This window comes from Narcine bancroftii, chromosome 5 (assembly GCF_036971445.1).
Source record: "Narcine bancroftii isolate sNarBan1 chromosome 5, sNarBan1.hap1, whole genome shotgun sequence".
NCBI classification, from domain to species: domain Eukaryota; kingdom Metazoa; phylum Chordata; class Chondrichthyes; order Torpediniformes; family Narcinidae; genus Narcine; species Narcine bancroftii.
The window spans coordinates 45,053,229-45,076,741 of record NC_091473.1 but is presented as its reverse complement, the minus strand read 5'-3'; the positions used below and the strand labels follow the sequence as shown (position 1 = coordinate 45,076,741).

Genomic DNA, 23,513 nt, shown 5'->3' with positions numbered 1-23,513 from the left:
CCTCAGCATTACCTGGAGAAACAAGCTCCCAAATTCTGACATCCTCTCCTGCATGGAGGACTTTATAGCTATTGTAATACTTATCGAGTGGTGGTTTCAATGCATCTTTGTCTCAGCAAGGTCCCAAAAACAGCAAAAAGATTGCGACTGTAAAGTACAAAATTATAAATATAGTTGATGCTAGAAATCTGAAGTACAAAAAATGGCGGCACTGCTGGAGCTGCTGTAATGGCAGCATAGCCACTGGTGTGGACCCAGGGAGAGCAATGAGTAGAGACACAGCTCTACTCCGCAGGGTCCAGATTCAGATTCAGGTTCCAGATTTATTGTCAGAGTACATACATGACATCACGTACAAACCTGAGATTCTTTTTTCTGTGGGCCAGGCAGAATTACCATTTAATGATAGTGAAAAAATATCTGTACTCAATGTACACATGTAAACAAATAAAGAAATGTAAACAAACTGATTGTGCAATACAGAGAGAAAAAATTCAATAAAGTGCAAAAGTAAATGGGTCCCTGATTGAGTTTGTTGTTGAGGAGTCTGTTGGTGGAGGGATATCAGCTGTTCCTGAACCTGGTGGTGCGAGTTTTGTGGCAACTATACCTCTTTCCTTTTTTTTAAAAACTTTATTTAAAATTTTATGACCTGAATAAAATAAAAATTACATTTAAAGAAATAATAAAAAATAAGATAATAAAAATTAGAATACTACATCATTAAACTACACAAATTAACCCCCCCAATAATTATAACACAACATTAATCATCTCATTTAAAATAGGGCAAGAAGGGCTCCTGAAGGGCCTTAGTCGTTGAAGGCTTCCTGATTGTATCAGAGATTTGGATCTGGAGCTTGGGTTGCCGATAATCGAACAGGAGTCTGTGCGGCTGCAGGGGCTGCGGGAGCAATGGGGGCGAATTCACAGACACTGACAACACTCTCTTTTGCTTCTCTTTTTCTTATTGTTGGAGATGATGGGCAATACTAACGACGACTCTTTGTTTGCCTTATAGCAGACAGAGGGCAATTTTATGCAATATTACATTTTCTGTTTCATTACATGACAATTAATCTTGAAAAGTTCAAAAGCAGAACACAGAGAATGTCAGATTAACTTGGAAAGAAAGTAAAGTTGTAGTCAATATCTAATAGGCCTTGATCCTATTGAATGGGAGATCAAATTTGAGGAATATTATGGTCCATTCCTGTTCTTATTTTGATGGCATGTAAATGTAGGAAATAGTGCTGCTGCACTCCTGTTACAGGGACGCTGATCTTGGTAGGGGGAAAGTTAAAATGCAATGCAAGTCACACTGAATGTGTGAAGATCTGAACATCTATTTCTCCAATCAATATTTCAGCCCAAACTCCTCACATATATTTGAACCTCCATTCCACAGTTCAAGATACAGAGTGACACAAAATGGGAATACAAAAAAAGGTCAAAACAGGAGATCTCATTGTGTGGGGAGGTTGCAAGGTCAGGGAACACTCATGATGTTGTGGGGTTTGACACCAAAGAATAGAAATTGTTGACAATTACAGTCCATCAGCACAATGGCACAGCTTGTAGAGCCACTGCCTCATGGCATTGAAGACCCAGGTTCAATCCTGAACTAAGGTGCTCATTGTGCGGAGATTGCATGTTCTCCCCATGAGTGCATGATTTTCCTCTGGGTACTTTAGTCTCTTTTCTCACATCCCAAAGATGAAGGTTGGTAGGCTAATTTGTCTGTATGTAGGTGAATGTAGAATTTGAAGGTTGATGAGAATGCAGGGAGAAGAGGATTAGTGTAAAGAGTTGGTTAATAATTCGATGGACTGAAGGACCTGTTTCCTTGCTGTATGACTCTATGACTCTCTCATGAATATCTGAGGGGATAGATGAATGGGATTGTATGGAAGAGGAAATGAGTAACAAAGGTTTGCATGAACTGAAGTTTGAAGTATGTGGCATATTAGCCAGTACCATTTTGTACCCAAGGTAGTAATAAATGTGGATGAGATTTCAGTTAGAGACTTGAAGAATATTATGGAGCTATAGATGGATGTACTTGCTGATGCGTCAAGTACGTGTCAAAAAGCTTAACTTAGGTCAGAAAAAGTGCCAAAGTTGTACGTTGTCAATTTCATCCTCAAGAGTTGCCAGAGAGATTATCTGGTGACTGACATATTGGTGTTGGTGAGGTCTTCTTGTCTACAAAATTGACTGATATTTCCTGCTTATGAGAATGATTACACTGAAAAAATAATGAATTGGTTGTGAAGTGTTTTGGAACATCTTAGAAACAGCAGAATGAAAATTCTCTCCATTTTATTACTCTCTCATGCTCATATAGAAATAGTTGGTCAATGAGAACAACCCCTGATGGTCCAAGTTGCTCCAAGTTCTTGTCACATGGTTCTGGCTACCCCACACTGTATTTGTAGTCTCATAAAATTTCACCTTATCAATCTTCAATACCATGTAGAACAAAAGAACGGAGGTGGTTGATGGTTTCTGCAAAAGGTCATCTCCATGAATCAGAGGAGGAGTAGAAAGTGTGGGAGTTCACGATGGTGCAAAGAAACAATCCTGACACAACCCAGAGCAGCTGAAGAGCAACTCAACACATCCATATGGAGATGTCAACAAAGCCTTGACAAGCCTGACCCGAGACATACAACTCACAGGGGTCAATGGCAATGAAGGAACGCTGCTGCATTAAGTTTTCCCAAAAGCCCAATAATTCACTCCTCTGAGGGCTATTGGGATCTCGTACCTTTCAGCACTAATCTTTCCATCTGCTGTAATCATTGGGTAAAATGCTGACCATTTAGTTCTACCTGACTTGGTTTTCTCTCTCCCAGTTACATCTTATTCCTGAGTGTTAAATCAACTTTTGGATGGAATTTGAAGGATTAGCTGCCTGTAGCAGATCCATAGATCCACTTTGATGGTACCGGGTTGGAAGACTAATGGATATTATTTCTATTAACATTTCAACACACATTTAATTCATTTCTTTTCAATGGTACACAGTTTGATCATTCACTTTCCAGTAAAACAGGTAAATGGAATATAAACCCTATGGAGTAGAAAGAGAACATGGAGACCCGAGCCCTGGTGAGTGAAAAGGGAGCCACAGTCATGGTCCTTTAAGTAATGGAATTTGTCCATGTTGACCATATTGTTTACCTAAACTAGTTCCATTTGTCTGCATTTGGGCCATATGCCTCTAAATCTTTCCTAACTATGCATCTGTCTGTGTGCCATGGAGAGTGGCAAACCTTCCAGATACTGAATTATCGCGATTTCCCAATAGTTGGAAAGCAGACCATCCGAGGTTTACTGTCATGAACACTCTAAAGTTGAGACAAAAAACGGCCATGATTCACATTCATAAAAGCAATATATTAGTTTAAATATGTTTGCCTGAGTTATGTGTTGATAATTCTTCCCTTTCTAAAGCCTCTTGGATGCCATTTGTGGAGTGGAAGTTAAATCCACAACCACCAAATGTGCCATACATATCTGCTCCTAATGTGAAGGTGTGATAAAGACTAACAGGTTTGTGCTTTAGATATGTGAACTTGACATAAGGATTTCAATATCTTTTTCTGAGGTTAATACTGAATTTATGTCAGAAGTGATCAACTCCCACTATAGCCTGTATTCAATGTTGTCTCCCAATTGACAGTGAAAGGACTTTTTCACAGATTAAGGAGGTCTATAATTAGAGGGCATAGATTTAAGGTGAAATGAGAAAGGTTCTCAAGGTACTGAGGGCACTTTATTTCAGAGGGTGGTGGGTATATGGATTGAACAGCCTCAGGACGTGGTACAAACAGGTTCAACTGTAACATTTAAAACAGCAGGTACATGGAAAGGAAAGGTTAAGAGGGATATGGGCTGAAAGCAGGCAAATGGACAGATTACTTGGTTGACATGGATGAGTTGGGCTGAAGGACTTGTTTTCATTCTGCATAACTTTATGAAGGCAGAAACATTCAGAATGATACAAATCATTTTTTTTTTCTGTTTTTAGCGTTATGTCCAACTGTGATTCATATTATTCCCACTCACTGCAAATATATGACAACAGGTTCTTGTGCCTTGTACCCACTGTTCTGTGCAATTTCCCAGCAACACTCAGCAGGTCAGGCAGCATCTGTGGAGAGAGAAACTAAGTTAAAATCTATGTAAAAAATTGGCCCTTCTGAAGAGGAAGATTGAGCACAAGCTAAGTAGATGAATACAAGGGGGTAGGTCAGGGGATGGACAATGGTAGTGAGCCAGATATTGTAAATAGAATAGCTTGATAGCGAGCTCAGGGCAATGGTGAAATCATACAGCAGTGAAGGGGAAAACGATACCCCAAAAGTGGGGTTGCCAGGTGGCTTGGTAACATTGATGATGGGATATGAGGGAATATTAAGAGTGTTTTTTCAGAACCCAGGGATTTAAAATGTTGACTGGTTGGATGCCTATCAGCAAGTCTGATTACTTTGCTGTGGCACACTTGTATAATGTCAGGGAGATACAAATCAAAATCAGAATGAACATGTGTCATGAAATGTATTGCTTTGTGGCAGCATTTATTGTGCACAACAAGGTGCAAAATTATGATAGCTTGCAATTCAGTAAATACAAGATTTTTAAAAAACTGGTGAAAAAAAAGAGGAAAAGTGAGGTAGTGTCTATCTATCTATCTGTACGTTCATTGTCCTTTCAGAAATCTAATGACGGAGGGGAAGAAATTGTTTTGTAATGTTGAATGTTTGTCTTCAGGCTCCTGTTTCTCCTTCTTGATGGTAGCAGTGAGAAAAGGGCATGGGCTGGGTGGTGAGGGTCGCTAATGATACAAAGAAACTGCTTTCTTGAGGCACCAATTCTTAAAGATGTCCTTAATGGAGTGAAGACTAATGCCCATGATGGCACTGGCCTAGTTTACAACCTCTGTAGCTTGAACTTGTCCATTCAGACAACGATGCAAACATTCAGAATGCTCTGCACAGTACACCTGCAGAAATTTGCAAGAGTTCTATGCACGAGGGCAGAAAGTGTTCATAATTGAGGTATCTGTGAAGGCTACCATGAAAAGGAAAGATGAATTCACACAATTAATTGGATATCCTATGGGTGTTCACAAAAGGAATTAATCATTCATTATTGAAAATAATCTTCCCTCTCTGACTCATCTCCTTCATTGGGGGGTGGGCTAGCAGACAAAATCCATGTGTTTCTGCACACTCCCAAAGTTACCTGGACCATAATTCCTCCCTCTTTGCTTCCTGGATCCTTATCCATTCTCCCATTCTTAACAACAGACCTAATTTGATGAAACCACCTTCCCTTTCAGTCTTTCCCTTTGCCTTTCTTTACTCTTCTCTAAGGAATCCATTCCACTTCCTGCTCGCCTGCTCTCACATTTTTCTAAGCTCACGTTGTGGTCTGGAATGGCCAGGTGAGGGGGCAAGAGGGGTGGAGTTAGCAGACAGACATCTATCTTGGTCTCATAACTCCAACCCTCCCATTTGCCCATCTGGCTCCATCTGTCCATCACCCTTCACCCCTCCTCAGTCTATCCATCACCTACTGCCACTTCTTCCTCTCCTCTTTAATGCTGATCTTCTTCCATCTCCTTGTTCAGCACTGAAACAGGTTTCAACATGAAATGTCAACTGTCGCTTCCGTTCACAGATGCTGCCTAACCTGTTGAGTTCTCCAGCAGTTTGCTTTTTCCTGTGGATTCCATACTCATTTCTTTGTTATTCTGGTGTAATATCTTCTCTGCCCCCGCCTTACTATTTTGCTCTTTCATCCTAAAATTTCTTTACACCCCTCTGTCCCTTCTTTAAAGCTTTCACATCTCAAATGTTTTGAAATGTCAACTGTCCACTTTGTTCCACAGGCTTTTTCCTGACCTGTTGAGGTGGGTAGACTCCTGGTAAACAAGGGGCCAAAACGATACTGCAGGTAGACTGGAATGTGGTGACAAATAGATAACCTATGATCACCTTGTGGGATCAAGTGGCCTACTCCTGCCCCTAACTCAAAGATGGATGCAGTGCAGAAACAGGGTTTCTGGCCCATTGACACTATGCCAACATCAACCAATCAATTTTTCACCCCACATTCCCGTTAACCCTTCCTCTCAAACCCTGCCACTACCCAACACACTGAGAGCAATTAATCTGCATGTCTTTGGGATGTGGGATGAAGCTGGAGCACCTGGAGGAAACCCACGCAGTCACAGGGGGAAGGTGAAATGCTCTCCACTGAAAGCACCTGACGTAAAGATTGAATGCAGGGCTCTGGTGTGCGAGACTGCAGTACATCACCGTAGCAACAGAGGACAATTCACTGAAATTCTGGAAGACCTCAGCCAGTCAAATAGCATCTGTGGAAACCGAGCAATGATTTGGATCAGGCCCTCAGAACTGGATTCTTCTGAAGCAAATTGTAACATTTACCTACCTCCTTCATAGTTAGACAAGCAATTTTGATGAAATGGAAAGACAGAACCCCACCTACTCATATTCAATGGTTACAGGAGATCATGGGTTTCTTAAGTTTAGAAAAAAAATTAACACAATGTTAGATGTAAAGGTGAATTTTTACAAGACGTCAGGCCCGTTCATGGAGTATTACCATAATTTACCGAATTAGGGTGTTTGGATGCTCTTGAACAGCACTGTCTGGCTTCCAAATGGATTTCCTAACTATTTTATATTTTTGTGACAGATTATGTTGTGTTTGTATTGTATTTAGATATGTTTTTGGGAGATAAATTGGGTCAGGTTTTTTAGTGTAGGTCACATATAAACACTTTAAAACAGATCTTATTTGAAATACTGGAGCTCTACTCAAGCTAGACTGACAGGCACCAAGAGCCTTTGCAAAAGCTTTGGTGAGTGCCCAAGAGACTTCACTAATGGACTGCTGTTTACAAAAAGGCAACAGATGAAATAACCCATCAGAGGCGCAGGCTGAATGGAGTGGAACTTGCTGTTCTAAGAGGGTCATGTGGTTTTGCAAGCAGTGAGAGAGAGAGAATTCAGTTCTGTAGTTTTACAGTCAGTGCAGCAGCTGGGACTGGAACAGGACAAATTGGCAAGCTTGTGGAAAACCCCATTTGCAAGATGGGTTGTGTCTGCTTAGTTCAGCCTGGTCAAAACCCTTGTGGTTCATGTAAGAGGAGAGGACTGGCTGCCTATTCACTTGAAATAAGAAAAACAAAAAGGAACTCTGTGGTGACCTGAAAGAAAGAAGTTATCATCTGGAAAACCCTGATGGGGCAAGTTTCTTTGGCAAGACACTGAAGTGGCTGGTTACAAGGAATCAGTTGTGGATTGAATGCAAACAACAAATCTCTCTATCTGGAAACTGACAAGAACCTTCCTGAGTGGTAACCATTTATCTTTCTAGCACCAAAGCCTGGTGACTTCATAAATGTTAAATTCTGTGCACAGTATAAGAATTGCCTGCAACCAGTGAACTTGGAGGAATGAGAAGTGAGATTGGACTGTGAATCAAAGAACTTTTCTAAACTTACGCACACATTACATACACGTGCGCATAGAATTAGAAGGGGGTTAAGTTAGGTTAGTTAAGACAATAGTGATAAGTTAAAGTGTGATTCTGTTTTCATGTTTAAAGAAAATTAAAAGCAGCTTTTGTTTAAGTAACCATTTGACTTGGTGAATATCTATTGCTGCTGGGTTTATGGGTCCTCTGGGCTCGTAACATTTTATACATGTAAGCCTTGTTTAAAGGGAGGAGTTTGATTAATGGGGGGGTCCTTTTTTCTTCCTTTTTTTGTTTTAAGATATAGTGTAAAAGGGGTTTGATCATGAGATGTGCACACAATTTACACTAGGCAAGATTTAAATATTATTTGAGAAGTACAAATTGTCTGTCTTTTCTTATATTTCAATCTATGTTTTGGATCAACTCATGTATTTTTTTATTAAATTCACTAAAGATGTTATAAAAAGAAATAACTGGATTCTCCCTCAGAGTTTGTTTCAGATTCCAGCATCTGTAATTTCAGTTGTCTTCCACTGTTCATTTTTAATTGATTACATCCAGCACTGTTTTCTGGTGGGAAATTATAGCATTTTTAGATTTTTGGCCGTACCAATGGGAATATTTGCAACCAACAGGATCAAGATCAGAGTCTTTTATCCAGTCCTTTTGATTATTGAGAGCTTTCAGACGAGGCAGATTTTGGAAGAAAATGTTCACCAGGCAAAGAACTGTTGATTCCAGGAGTTGAAGAATCAAAAAATATTGCTGATGACTTGCTCACAGGCCCAAAAAAACAATGAATAACTGAGTGAGCAAGTGACCTGCAGGAGAATCAACAACCATTTGCAAGGAAAGCAGAGATTTTTTTTGCCAGCTAAACTTGTCCCTTGCTTTTACTCAAGAGCAAGTTAAGCCTCTCCCTGGCTTCTCAGTGCTGCTTTCTGTATTTTGGCTCTGTCAGTCAGGTTTGAAAAAGTAATACTTATGATGCAGATCAATCTCTCTCATTTGAAGCATGAACCTTAAAGGCAAGAATGTAAAATCCTTGGAAGTATTGACCTATTGAAAAAAATTTTACCAAAATTTTTCAGATTACAAGTCAAAAAGCCTTTGTTTTATCAACCAGCTCCAATTGAAAAGTACTAGAAAAAATACCGAACCAAATTAAATTGATTCTCAATTTGGGCAGAGCTGAACTAATCTCAACCATTCATCATTTGGCGATGGGATTTATACCCCTATGTTGGGGGCTGGTGGAATGTACAAAATACTTTGCAATGACTCCTGCTGAAATGTGGACGAGGTGTGTCTACTGCATTTGGGCCCAGACTCATGTCACTGAGATGACATCAATTACATTCAAGATTCAAAATTCCTTTATTGTCATATAATAGTACAGAACATGTAATATTACACAAAACTGCCTTCTGCCTACCATAAGCCAAAGTGTCACAACTTATGTCATCTGTCTCCCTTACAGTCAGAGAAGGAGAAGTAAAAGAGAGTCCCTTCAGATTCATTGAGTTTCCGTGGATTCACCACCAGTGCTCTCGCATCCTCTAGAACTGCACTGACTCCTGTTCAATTCATCGGCCACCCAAGCTCCAGATCCAAACGTCCAACATGATCAGAAAGCTTTCAGCGCCTGAGGCCCTTTGGGACACCTATTTGTCCTCAGTATCATCACGAATCCTGGTTCCAAAACCTGGCTCCCATGAGTCAATCTCCAGCAGCCTGCAGCCCTTGCAGATTCCCTGACTGCAAGTCAGAGGTAGCCAGGTGGGTCCTTCAGCTGCTGAGCCACTCTCTGGTCCGCTACCATGGTCACTGTCCTATAGGGTCATCTCCTTTGCTTCTCCTTCTCAACAGGGGTTATTCTCCCATTCATTGGTTTGGGCATGGAAATATCCCCGGAGCCCAAAGTAGAGATGGTATTCACAAAATTACCCTTTGGGGCAAAAGGTTGGCTCGTTCAGCAGTGCAAAGAAGAAACCAGAGATTGAGGGGAATATGTCTCATCATCTGTATCAGAGCCACTGGATACTTAACTATTCAAGTTGCTTCCTTTTCCTGCCATCGTGTCAATCTGGCGCGCATGGATTTTCTTCATCTGACTTTGTATAGGATTGTTTGAATATGGCAAGGGGTTTGAAAGACCCTCTGGCATTTACAGAGATACTGTTAGTCCAGATGGGAAAGATCTTGGTGATGACTGCATTCATTTCTCATCCTTTTATGTGCACAATTGTTGAGGGTGTATCTCACATGCTGGTTTAACTGCAGCGTAAGAATTCCATACATTTGTGCACTGTACTTCTCTATTTGACAATAGATTCTTGTTGCTCATCCAAAGGGGCCAAATTATATCAGGGCTGAAATGGTTAAATTATGCTAGAAGCAAAATAGGAGGCAACAGGAAGGGGGCAGCAGAAAGGGGAGCAGCAGTATATGGGAGAACATCTAGGAAAAGAGCAACAGAAAGGATCAAGGGAGATGAGGGAGGCAGCAGATTTGGATGGGGCATTTGAGAGAGGACGAGAGAGAAGGAGCAACAGAGAAAGGCGGACCAGGGAGAGGGAACAGGAAGGATAGTTGGTGTAATTTGTTACTGCAGACAACTGTGGAGGATGGGCCATTGTATGTCAAGAGGAGGCTGATAGGCTCTTGATATGTAAGGGTATCAAAGGTTATGGGAAGAAGGCAGGAGAATAGGGTTGGGAGAAAAAATACCAGCCATGATTTGAATAGTAGTGCAAACTCGGTGCTGAATGGCCTAATTCTGCTCCTCCATCTCATGGTCTTATAGAAGCAGCAGAGAAGGCTTGACAGAACTTTGGAAGGGGCTAAGCCCGGTGTCCTCTCTCTTCACTTGCTCAGTTGTGAAGCAAGAGATGATGGTGAGAGTTTTGCAACAACAGAAGCCGTTAGATTGTCTGCATGCTTCCTTGACAATGTGCCCTTGAACCAAATCAACATCTCACTTCATTATGAAGCGTGAGCATGCCAAAATAAAAATGTGGCAGCTGATCATTTTCACATTCCACGTGTTCTTGAAGTCCACACTGTGGGGATGAGTGATAGAACATCTTCTATGCATGATTTGGTAAGAACAGGATGATGCCAAAGAAAGCTTCATGTCCCCTGATGAATGGCCCCCTGTATAACCATGGACAAGGTGAGGAGAACTCTATCCAAGGTGAACCCAAACAAGGTGGTAGGACCAGACAACATACCTGATCAAGTATTAAAGGACTGTGCAGAGCAATTTACAGAGGTTTTCTTGGACATCTTCAACACTTCACTGCAGCAGTCCATTGTTCCCACAGGGTTCAAGTCCTCGACCATCAATCCAGTACTCAAGAGGGTGACAGTAAAAGGCCTCAATCACTACCACCCTGTGGCACATTATGAAATGCTTTGAGCATCTGGTGATGTAACACATTAAAACATACCTCCCAGAGATGGTGGATCCATTTCAATTCACCTGCAGAAGAAACCATTACATAGATGATGCTATAGCCTTGTCACTTCACTCCATCCTGACCCACCCGAAGAATGAAGCCTTATACGCCAGGCTGCTGTTCATTGACTTCAGCTTGACATGTAATGTGATCCTTCCCCATATGCTGGTGGAGAAGCTGTCCTCGCTGGGGCTTAACATACCCCTTTGTAACTGGATTCTGGACTTCCTAACAGAAAGACCATAGTCTGTCCAGGTCGATAGCAGAATGACAAGCACCATCACGCTGAGCAGTGGTGCACCTCAGGCCTGTGTGCTCAGTCCATTCCTGTTCCCGGTACTAACCCACGACTGCACCATCAGATCCAGCTCCAACAGAATCATCAAGATTACCGATGATACAACAGTACAGGTAGTCCTCAACTCCTGGCCTATGTGTGTTATATCCTCCCACATGAACGACCAAAATTAAAAAAAAATGTTTATTAAAACTGATGTACAAGTACATATTTTGTATGAGAAGTACTGTATACAGCGGTCCCTGCTCCTGGCGGCAGCCTGAATTCCCTATTTCCTGTCAGCAGCCCGAGGTCCCTGTTCCCCATGGCAGACCAAGGTCCCCATTCCCCATGGCAAACCAAGGTTCCCATTCCCCTGTTCCCCGACTTATGACCAAACCTGAGTTACAACCAATATTTCAGTCCCCATTATGGTTGTAAGTCGGGGGCCATCTGTAGTTGACCTCATCAACAATTACAATTAGTCAGACTACAGAGAAGAGGTGTAAAATCTTGTGATGTGGTATAAGAGTAATAAACTGAGTCTCGACATGGACAAGACAAAGGAGATGATCATGGACGTCAGGAGGAACAGGAACAACCATTTTCCACTACACATCAAAAACTATTAGTGAAGAGAGTGGAGATCACGAATTCTTCGGAGTTCTCTTAACAATTAACCTATTCTGGGCACTCAACCTCTCTTCACTTGACAGGAAGGCGCAACAGTGACTGCACTTCCTAAGAAGACTGAAGTGGGCAAAGCTACCAGCCACCATTATACCAACTTTCTACAGGAACTCTATCAAGTGTGACCTGTCCGGCAGCATCACAGTGTGGTACGGTTGCTGCAGGGAAATGGATCGGAGGTCAATCTACAGGACCATGAGTAGCAGAGATGATCACTAGAGTCTTCCTCCCTCCATCAATGTGATCTACTGGGATCATTGTCTGAAGAAGGCACGCAAAATCATTGAGGACCCCTTCCACCCTGCACACAGCATTTTTCAGCTGCTCCCATTGGGGAAGAGATGGAAAGTATCAGAGCTAGCACCACCAGGCTGAGGAACAGACAATAATAATGCTGAACAACCAAATAAACTGCTCACACTAACTATCTGAGGCTCTCATATTCATGAAACAATATTTATTTATTTGTATATATGCAAACTTGTTCTGCATATGCATTGTTTTTATGTGGGTTATGCCTGGTTGTGTGTCTGCGTGTTTTGTACTGAGAACTGACGAATACTGTTTTGTCAGGTTGTACTTGTGCAATCAGATGACAATAAACTTGACTTGACTTGAAGAGTGTTGAATGCTGTGTATAACTACACTAGCTGTACTCTGGGATGATATAAGGGAGACCTCACTCTCCATCTCCAAGGGTCAGGAATATCAAAACATTAATGCTTCCTGGCTGTCCAGCATGGATTATGTGAAGAGCTGCCATCCTGTCTTATTGTCTGCTACAGGTTCTGTGCTCAGTGATGACTAGTAAGCTCAACAAAGCTTACTGGTATTATGTCCAAATGGCCAACAAAATTCACCTTAACTGACTTAGTGAGGTAATTAAAATCCTTCCTGCACTGAAGCTCATTACTTCACACAATGTCCCTGCTACTGATCTCCATGACCTCTGCTGGCCAGACTTTTTCAATTGCCTAGGTTTTCTCCTCCTGAAGCAATGCCCCCATCTTTTGAATTCTCACTGATTCCAGATACATGCTTAAATCAGGATCCAATGCTTCCTTAGTTTCTTCTCTCTCTCTCTCATTGTTCAACTCCTGAGCCCTCCGCGTTTAGTCTCAACCAATGGTTGGGTGGTGAAGGTTGACCCATGTCTATCGCTGCTTTTGGTAATGAATCGAAAAGCAAAATGATGATGAGGTGGTTTCATTAAGAAGTCAAAAGCAGAAAAATTGAACTTCCACAAAAATATCTTACTTTGCCACCAGAGTGAAACATGAAAGTCTGCAAATTATGTGATTGGAGTAAAAACACAGAAATACTGGAGGCACTCAGCAGGTCTCGCAGCGATCGATGGAGGAGCGTCTTCCTCTGGACACTGCGAGACCTGCTGAGTTCCTCCAACATTTCTGTGGTTTTACATATTTTGTCCTCCATGGAGCTCAAGTTACCATCGGAGACATTGATTGAAGGTATTCCTGTTGGTTAAACAGAATATACAATAACTCAATGATACAATGAATAATGTGAACATGTGTATACTAACTTTGTTGGGAATCCACATTGATGAAGTGAGAGGCTGGTGTTGAAGCATATCAACTTTTGTCTCATGTCTTGGATCTATCCAATTTGCCTACCCCAACAATAGGTCTATGGCAGATGCCATCTCACTCATGCTACACAAACCCTGGAACACCTGGACAGCAAATATGCATACATAAGGATGCTCTTTGTTGACTACAGTTTGCCATTCAACACTATTATCCCCTTAAAACTGATCAGCAAACGTAAGAACTGGGCTTCAATATCCCACTGTGTAATTGGATGCTGGATTTCCTCAGATCCAGACCATAATTAGCGAAGATTGATAAGAAGACCTCTTCCATAAACTCTATGAGCACCACAGGGTTGTGGACTCACTTTACTTCTATGAGTGTGTGGCTCAGTACAACACCATATCTGTTTACTGCTGATACCACCATGGTGGGTTGTATGAAAGAGGAGATAGTCCGCATACAGGAGGGAGATTGAAAACTTGGCTGAATGGTATACATCTTTGCATTCAATGTCACCAAGACCAAGGAGCTGATTGTAAAATTCAGGAAAGGAAAACCAGAAGGATATGATCCAGTGATCATTGGGGGATCAGAGGTGGAGAGGGTAAGGAACTATAAATTCTGGGGTCACTCCCTCAGAGGACCTGTCCTAGACCCATCATATTACATTAATGCCATTATGAAGAAAGCGCATCAGCATCTGTACTTTCTCAGGAGTTTGCAGAGGTTCGGCATTTCATCGGAAACCTTGGCAAACTTCTACAGAAATATAGTGGAAAGTGTGCTGAACAGCTGGATCACAGCCTGATATGGGGGTACCAAAACCTCTGAGCAAACAACCCTGCAAAAGATGGACTCAGCCCAGTACATCACAGGCAAAACTCTCCCTACCATCGAAAACATCAACATGGAACATTGCCTTCGGAAGGCTGCAGCAATTATCAAAGATCCACACTACCTAGGACATGCTCTGTTCTCACTGCTGGCATCAGAAAGGAGGTACAACTGCCACAGAACTCACACCTTCAGGTTCTGGAATAATTGCAACCCCCTTAACTATCAGACTCTGGAACAACAGACTCATTCAGAAACTTTGCTTGTTATTTACTACTGAATATTTATACTTCTATATTTGTATAATCAGTTTGTTTATATTTCTTTCTTTTGTCCATGTTTCCTTCTTTCTATGAGTACAGTTTACAGGTGATTAGAAATTCTGGCTGGCCAGAAGGAAAAAGAACTTCAAGGTTGCATGTGATATCATGTATGTACTCTGACAAGAAATCTGAACATTGAACTTTGAACAATAAATAACTTCCGGTTTATTGTCACACCTACCAAGGCGCAGTGAAAAAGTTTGTATTGCAAGCAGTCCAGCAAGATATCACATTCATTTACAGCATGAGCACAATTCAGATGTGCAGAGTTAGAGAGATCCGTTGAGATTCGGAGTCCGATAATGTTAGGGATGAAACTGTCCTTGAATCTGGTGGAACATGATCTCATATTCATGAATCTTCTTCCCGGTGGGAGTGGCACGAAAAGAGTGTGACTGGGGTGGGGCAGCTTGGTTAACATAGCAGTTAGCGCAAGGTTCTTACAGTGCCTGCAACTGGGGTTCGAATCCGGCATTGTCTGTTAGGAGTTTGCACATTCTCCCTGTGTCTGTGTGGATTTCCTCCAGGTGCTCTGGTTTCCTCTCACCCTTCAAAACATACTGGAGTTATTGGCCAATTGAGTGTTATTGGTCTGCATGGACTCCTGGGCCAGAAGGGGCTCTTTCTATGCTGTTTGTCCAAAATATGGTGGCTGGTTTTCCATGGCAATGGGAGGTATACAGATGGTCCCCGACTAACAACCATAATTGGGACCGATGAGCTGGTCATAACTCAGGGACCTTGGACTGCCACCGGGACAGAGACCTCGGACTGCTGCCGGGAGCAGGGACTTCAGGCTGCCACCAGGAGGGGGACATTGAGCTGCCGCTGGGAGCAGGAACCCCTGTATACAGTACTTTTAATACAAAATATATGCTTGTACAGTAGTTTTAATAAATATATATATTTTAAAAGTATGTGTGGGTGGACAGAAGTCGATGACTACCTGTAGATGGAATTGATGGAGGGGAGGGGTGGGTGTGTGTGAGTATGATGGACTGAGCCATGCTTGAAACTCTCTGCAGTTTCTTGCTGTCTTATGTGGAGCAGTACTTGTATAATGATGTGATGCATCTTGACAGGATACTTTGAATGGTACATGTGGATGGGGTTGAATATCCAATATATTGTGGGGTGCTAGAAATTCATGCACAATTTCAACTATGCCTGAACACTTATCTTATATGAATTTGTTCTTAATAAAATCCAAATCTTTCCAGTTATCTTTATCCTCAAAACTCCAAAGTGTTTCCATTAAGATAAATAGGTGCCACACTAACAGGTACTGTCTGTCTATTTTTCCCATTAGTAGCAAAAGATAACAGGACTAACAATTTAGATATAATCCAGTTTTGCTATCCTTTATTTTCTGTGTAATTAAGTATTTCATATCAGTCATTTTACATAATGGCAAATTAGCAAATAGGAATTGGACAATTAAGAAATCCTGTCATCATCCTTGTTTATCTTTGTGTAATAGTTGATTGCAATAATAACCCATTGGCTGTAGCAAACATTGCAAGGTGACCGAATAAAATTGGCATGGCTGTGCTCCCATGCAGGAACTGACAAGCCTTCAAATTGAGGCAGATTCTGTAGGTATTTGTTACATCATTTGATCTGGACTATGCCCTTCAGGCAAATTTCGAGATACTCCTGCTGCCATGTTAAAGTTCAACAGCAATATAGATGTTTATTATACACAATGAATTCCATTTCAAGGGTGGGATGATCTTTTGAGCAAATCAGATGTAGTGTCTATGGGCAAGTCACCAACAATTTTTTTTATGAAGAGAGCAAATGCTCAATTAAGAATTTTGCCCAGACTCAAGATTCCACAGTATACACAGTATACACAAAAATCTTTTTCTTTGTTTCCAGTGCCCCTGTCAAGACAAGAAAGAGAAGCAAAAGAGAGTTTCTTCAGGAACATTGTGTGTCCCATATATCCCATGATCTTCTCCAGTGCTGCTGCCTCCTGTAACCCCGTAACCCCGTAACCTCCGTAGCCACAAAGCCTCCTGACCTGTCCAGCTGTGAACCTGAGCTCGGTGCATCCAAGTCAAACTTCCTCAGTCAGACTCTGAATCCCTGAAGAAATTAGGAAGCCGTGAGTGCTTGCGGTCTTCAGGAGCTATCAGCATCCTTGCGAATTCTATTTCCTAAGCATGGATCCCAGAAGCCAGCCACCAGCATTCACATTTAAATAACAACACTGCTTCCACTTAAAGATCATAAGAAACCCACACAAACCATCCACTATATCCATGCATTAAATCATATGCATCTTTAATTATTTACACATGTAAAATTAACTAATTATGTGCATAGATACTGTGCATGAAAACATCCAGCTCTTTAATTTAACCAAACATAACTTACTCATTTTTCTTTATTCCCCTCAATTACTAACTATGACCATTGTAAAGCCTCTGAAGTATCTATTCAAAGTACTAGTAACTTCCATAAATCACTTTTTCAAACAAGCTTTATACATAAATACTGTAATCACACATCCTGTATTACAATTAGTATGTTCACTATTTTTAATAATAATATACAGCATTACACACATTTTGAACCTCATTTGTAATCACAAACTTAACAAAGACCATCACCAGCACTAACTTCTACAGGAGGAACAATTATATGTAATTTGCACTAGATTTCCAAAATCTGTAAACTTAATAGTTTTTCAATTTTTATATTTGTTTTTAATTTTTTTTAAATTTAGCCATAGAGCACGGTAACAGCCCTTCCAGCCCATGAGCCCATGATGCTCAAATACCCAAATTAACCTGCAATCCCCATATATTTTGAAGGGTGGGAGGAAACTGGAGCACCCATAGCAAACACAAGCAGACACAGGGAGAATGTACAAACTCCTTACAGTCGGCATCAGATTCGAACCCAGGTCGCTGATGCTGTATTCTCTCATTCGTCAAGTTCACTCTGTTTCCCTTCTTCACTTCCAATGAACATTGACCTTTTCCATTATTCAGAGGACCATAGAAAAAGGTCCTAACTATTTTCTCCTTAGTCCCACTGACTTGCACCTGGACGATACCCCTCCATACATCTCCCATCCATTTACCTGTCCAAATTTTTCTTAAATATCAGAATTGAACCTGCATTTCACAATTCAGGTGGCAGCTCATTCCATTCTCCCACGACTCTCTGTTCAAAGAGGTTCCCCCTAATGTTCCCTTTAAATTTTATCCCTTTTACACTTAACCCACTTCCTTAAGTTTTTTAAAAATCTTCACTAACCTCAGTGGAAAAAGAAGCCTGCTTGCATTTACTCTATTTTTACCCATCATAATTTTGTATACCTCTATCAAATGTCCCATCATTCTTCTGCACTCCAGAAGACAGTCTTAACTTATGTATCCTTTCTCTGTAACTCAGATCTTCAAGTCCTACCAACATTCTTGTAAATCTCCTCTACCTCTATCAAACATTTTTTTTACTGCAGTTAGGTGACCAAAACTGCACACAATACTCCAAATGTTGCCTCATTAATGTCTTACACAGTTTTAAAATCCTATACTCAATGCTTTGATTTATGAAGGCCAATATGTCAAAAGCTCTCTTTACACTCCTCTCTACCTGTGATGACAATCTCATGGAATTACAGTCAATATCTCTATTCCCAGATCCTTCTTTCCAACTGAATTCCTCAGTGTCCTACCATTAATAGTATTCGTGTGGAAGAAATTTCATGCAGAAAGGTTGACACCAACTCTGACATAGTTGGCAAATAGCCCATTTTAATATGGTCTCTGAACATGACTATTTGTGTTTAACGAGACATATTGTTTGTAAGCTCATTTGTAATGTTGACTGTAGTCTAGCATGGATTCAAAGGTTAATAATGTACTTTTCTTACAATTAGAAAAACGAAGGTTTTAGTAAAAATTGTAAAAAAAATGGTCTAGATGTGGTTTGTAATGGTTTTATTCCATGATGTAATCCTAGTTTCTGTAAAAGTTTATTTGTCTCTATAAATATAAGTGCTTGTAGAGGTAGATTTCAGAGTTGATAAGCAGTGGACACTGCTTCCTGCATTCCATAATATATCATGTGAATGAAGTCTGTGAAATGATACTCAAGGTCTCTAAGGTTAATTTCATTGGCACTATATCCTACAGAGGTTTGTCTTTCCAAAAGGCAACCTCACATTTGTTTGCATTAAGCTCTGTCATTTTGCAGCCCATTTTTCCAACTGGTCCTGATCCCTCTGAAAGCCTTCCTCACTGTCCACAACACCTCCAATATTTGTGTCATCTGCAAACTTGCTGATCCATTTTACCACATGATCATCGAGGTCATTAATGGAGCTGACAAATAATGGAGGTCCCAGTATTGATCCTTGAAGCACACCACTAGTCACAGGTCTCCAATCAGAAAAGGAATCATACACTACCACTCTCTGACTTCACATAAAGCCAACATCTAATCCAATTTAATACCTCACAATGAACACTGAGTGATTGAACCTTCCTTTCTAACTTCCCATGAGGACCTTGTCAAAGGCTTTACTAAAATCCACGTAGACAACATCCATGGACTTTCCTGCATCAATTATTTTGGTAACCTCCTCGAAATACTCTATGATTGGTTAAACACAACCTACTACATGCAAGGCCACGTTGACAATCCCTAATCAGTCCTCGATTATGCAATACTTGTAAGCCTGATCTCTTAGAACATCTTCCAATAACATATGTATGACTGACATCAGGCTCATCAGCTTATAATTTCTTGTCTAATTTTTAGAGCAATTTTTCAACAATGGAACAAAATGAGCTAACCTCCAATCTTCCAGCACCTCAGCTGTGGCTAAGGACATGTTAAATATATATTCTTCTCTAGCCTCCCTCAAGGCCCGAGAAGATAACTTGTCGGGCCCTGGGGGATTTACCTGCCTTTATTCACTTTAAGACAGCAAGCACCTCACCCTCTTTAATCTGTATAGCTTTCATGGTCTCACTGTTGGTTTGCCTCACTTTTCTGGACTCTGTGTCAGTTTTCTGTGTACATACAGATGCAAAGATTTCCCTCATCTCTTTTGGCTGCATACTTAGCTGATCACTGATTTTCAAGAGGACCAATTTTGTTCCTTATTATCCCTTTTTGCTCTTAATATACCTGAAGAAGCCCTTAGGATTTTCCCTCACCTTGTCTGCCAAAGCAACCTCATATCTTCTTTTAGCCCTCCTGATTTATTTCTTGTTTTTTTCTTGCATTTTTTTATATTTCTCATGTACCTCATTTGCTCTTCATTGCCTAGACCAGTGGTTCTCAACCCTTTTCTTTCCACTCACATACCACTTTAAGTATTCTCTATGCCATTGGTGCTCTGTGATTAGTAAGGGATTGCTTAAGGTGGGATGTGAGTGAAGGGAAGGTTGAGAATCATTGCTCTAGACCCAATTGTTACTGAAATATTTTGCTTGAGAAAAATTGTCATTGGCCCATTTCCTTTGGAGTTATGAAACCGTGCACATAACGAGTCCATTAGATATGATTAAAACAGTGGGTTTCAAACTTTTTCTTTCCACCCACATACCACCTTAAGCAATCCCTTACTAATCCCAGAGCACCGATGACATAGGGAATACATAAAGTGGTTTGTGAGTGGAAAGCAAAAGGTTGAGGACCACTGGCCAATACCTTCGATAAACCTCTCTCTTCTTAAGCATATCCCCGATATTCTTTGAAAACCAAGGTTCCCTATTCCCGTTAACTTTGTCTTTAATCCTGACAGGAACATACAAACTCCATACTCTCAAAATGTTACCTTTGCAGGCCTGCCACTTTCCAAGCACATCCTTGCCACAAAACAACCAGTCTCAATCCATGCTTTCCAGATCCTTTCTCACTTCCACAAATTGGCATTTCTCCAATTAAGAACCTCAATCCAAGGACCAAAACTATCCTTACCCATAATTATAGAATCATAGAACCATGGAACATTACAGTGCAGAAACAGCCCCTTCGGCCCTTCTCTGTAATTCTGTCACCTACATGATTCCACATTTGCACTCTTCCCCCAACCCCACCTACTGCAAGGAATGCTTTGTCCATGACTCCTTCATCCCTTGTCCACTCATCACTTCTCAATCACCCCCTTGGCACCCTTTGTAGCCACACCACCACCTTCACCACCATTCAGGGCCCCAAACAGCCCTTCAAAGTGAAGCAACACTGTAAATCTGTTTTTTTTTTGTCTGCTGGTCTGGACTCCTCCCCCTTCCATTCTTCCCCTTTCTTTCCCAGTCTTAATTCAAACATCTCACTTTTATCATTCAAACCTTGAGGAAGGGCTCAGGCCCAAAACATCAGTAATATATCTTTACCTTCTATGGACACTGCAAGACCGGCTGAGTTCCTCCTGCATCTCTGTGTTTTGACCTGCTGAGTTTCTTCAGCATTACCTTTTGACCAAATCTTCACATCCTCTTCAGATGGCCCAATCTTTGAACTGATATGCCAGCTCTTTTTTTTCTCCAAAGATGCAGATATGTATTTCCAGCATTTTCTGTGTATATAATAGTATACTGCATGGTACACACAGTTCTTAAAGTTTTCCCACTTTTATAGGATAGAGCCTATCAAAAACATCCCAAGTAGGCTCAAGGCTTTGTATATGTCTAAGACTGGGTCAATGGCAGGAGATGGGACAAAATAGAGTTTCTTAGTTCTCGACAGTGAGGATATTCAGACTGCTTCCCATTGGCAAGTTTGTTTGAAAGCATGATGCTTGTATGCAAAGCAACAAACATCTCAATGACATTTCCAAACATGTCATGTCAGCCTAACATTTTAATAGCCACACAAATTGCACAAGGCAACACATCATTCATTTTCTGAAGCATATGTACAGTTACAGAGGCGTCTCTTGGTGTATTTCTCACAGCTAGATATAAACAGTGCAAAAATGACCCAGAGAGTGGCCCTCAAATCAGAAATGTATGTTTATGTGCCAGAGAGGAAAGTGTTTACTCTTTCTAGTGCAATGATTAAAGCTCCAGAATTTTCAAAGTACTTTGGTATAGCAGTTGTCCTGAATGTTAGTCCAAGCTCTCATGGAGTAATATACTGTAAAACCCCAGGTATCTGGCACCTACAGGGATTGGTAGATGCCGAAGAAGTGAGTTTTCTGGTTGCTTGAGACTCACTCTCACAATGCCTAACAAATAAACCTGCATAAAGAAGAAACAGTTTAAAAGACTAAAATGCTCTACTGTACTTACACTGAACAAACTTCACTTACATGAATATATAAACCTTAAAGCATTTTACTTTATTTTCAGTCACAATCTTTGAAAATATTTAACCATCACTTCCCCTTTACGGAGCTGCCCGAAAGACGTACAATAGCATTAAAATTAACCCCCCACCCCACCTCAAGTTTACGGATAAAACCTTATTAATATACTTAATAAAATACCAATAAAGATGAATACTCAATAAGCAGGGATAAGGAGATGCTTTAAGAGAGTCACCTCAATGGTGAAGGTCATCGACCAGTTCTTCATCCTGGGCAATGACATTTTATTTAAACACAACTTTATGCAAACAGCTGCTATGAGCAAAGCACGATCAAAGCTCTCCACTTGCTGAATATTTGCTCCCATCTTCACCAAAGACTTACATGTTATTTCAGAGAACATTTAATTTTTTAATTTTTAAACCTTTATTTAAATTTTTATTTATTCTTATTTATTTCAGGTTATTTACTTATTTATGTTCCTCAATTTTTTTTGTTTTGCAGGTTGCTTGAGATTGTTGGTTGTTTGAATTCCAGACAACAGGGGGTTTATTGTATGAAGATATAATGACTCCATTATATGAAGGATAGAGTAACTTTAGAGAAAGACAAAAGGCTTTGGATCCATCATGGGACCACTGAGTTACAATGGGATATTGAGATCAAGAGAACAATTCTCTCTTCTAAGAGGAAAATCCAAACCAAAGGAACATAATCCACTAATCAGAGTTAAGCCGGTTTAATATGTAATATTTTTCAATTTAGAGGTTCTGCACGGTAACAGGCCCTTCCAGCCCATAAGCCCATGCTACCCAAATACACTAATTAAGCTACAAACCCTAAATGTAATGTGGCTTCCTTTCCACCACCATTAACTTAGCCCTTGCCCACATCTCCTTCATTTCCCATTCATCTGCCCTGGCCCTCATTGCCTCTAGACACTTCCACTCCACTAGCTTCTGCATTCAATATATTATCTTTTTTTGACTATTTTATTTAAAGTCTAAAGAACCATTATTACATACAAAATACAATTAAAACAAGATATACCATCAAAGCAAGCAGTTTCAATAAATTATCTTCTGTAATTTCTGTCACCTACTACAACATGATCCCTCCACCGGACACATTTTCCCCTCTACTACCCTCTCAGCCTTCCATAGGGACCACTCTCTCCGTGACTCCCTTGTCCACCTCCTCCCTTCCCACAATCGCCCCTTTGGCACCTTCCCCTGTGTGACACCACAGGAAGTGCCACACAGCTCCTTCCTCACCACCATTTGGGATCCTAAACTGTCCTTCCAAGTGAAGCAACACTTTACTTGTGAATCTGCAGGGGTCATATACTGCATCCAGTGCTCCCTTCCTGGCCTTCTCTACATTGGAGTGACTGGACACAGACTGGGAAATTGCTTCGCTGAGCACCTTCACTTTGTCTATATCATCGATAGGGATCTCTCAGTGGCCAATTATTTCAATTCTGTGCCCCACTCCCACAGTGGCATATCTATCCATGGCCTCACACACTGCCAAACTAAGGCCACCTGTAAGTTGGAGGAGCAACACCTAATATTC

General features: G+C 40.9%; 1 protein-coding gene across 3 annotated transcripts in view; it reads right to left on the bottom strand.

The window, feature by feature from the left end:
- Positions 1 to 23,513, bottom strand: part of sema3h (sema domain, immunoglobulin domain (Ig), short basic domain, secreted, (semaphorin) 3H) — a 329,841-nt gene that overhangs the window by 35,104 nt on the left and 271,224 nt on the right. Inside the window, exon 18 of one of the 3 annotated variants that reach the window (XM_069937311.1) lies at positions 2,998 to 4,159. The exons of 1 other annotated variant lie outside the window; for it this stretch is intronic. In XM_069937311.1, coding sequence (XP_069793412.1) covers positions 4,061 to 4,159 — 99 coding nt within the window. In that variant the 3' untranslated portion in view covers positions 2,998 to 4,060. Of the gene's footprint in view, positions 1 to 2,997; positions 4,160 to 21,523; positions 21,871 to 23,513 lie in introns of those variants that run through there. One more of the 3 variants, XM_069937310.1, reaches the window with a different exon arrangement.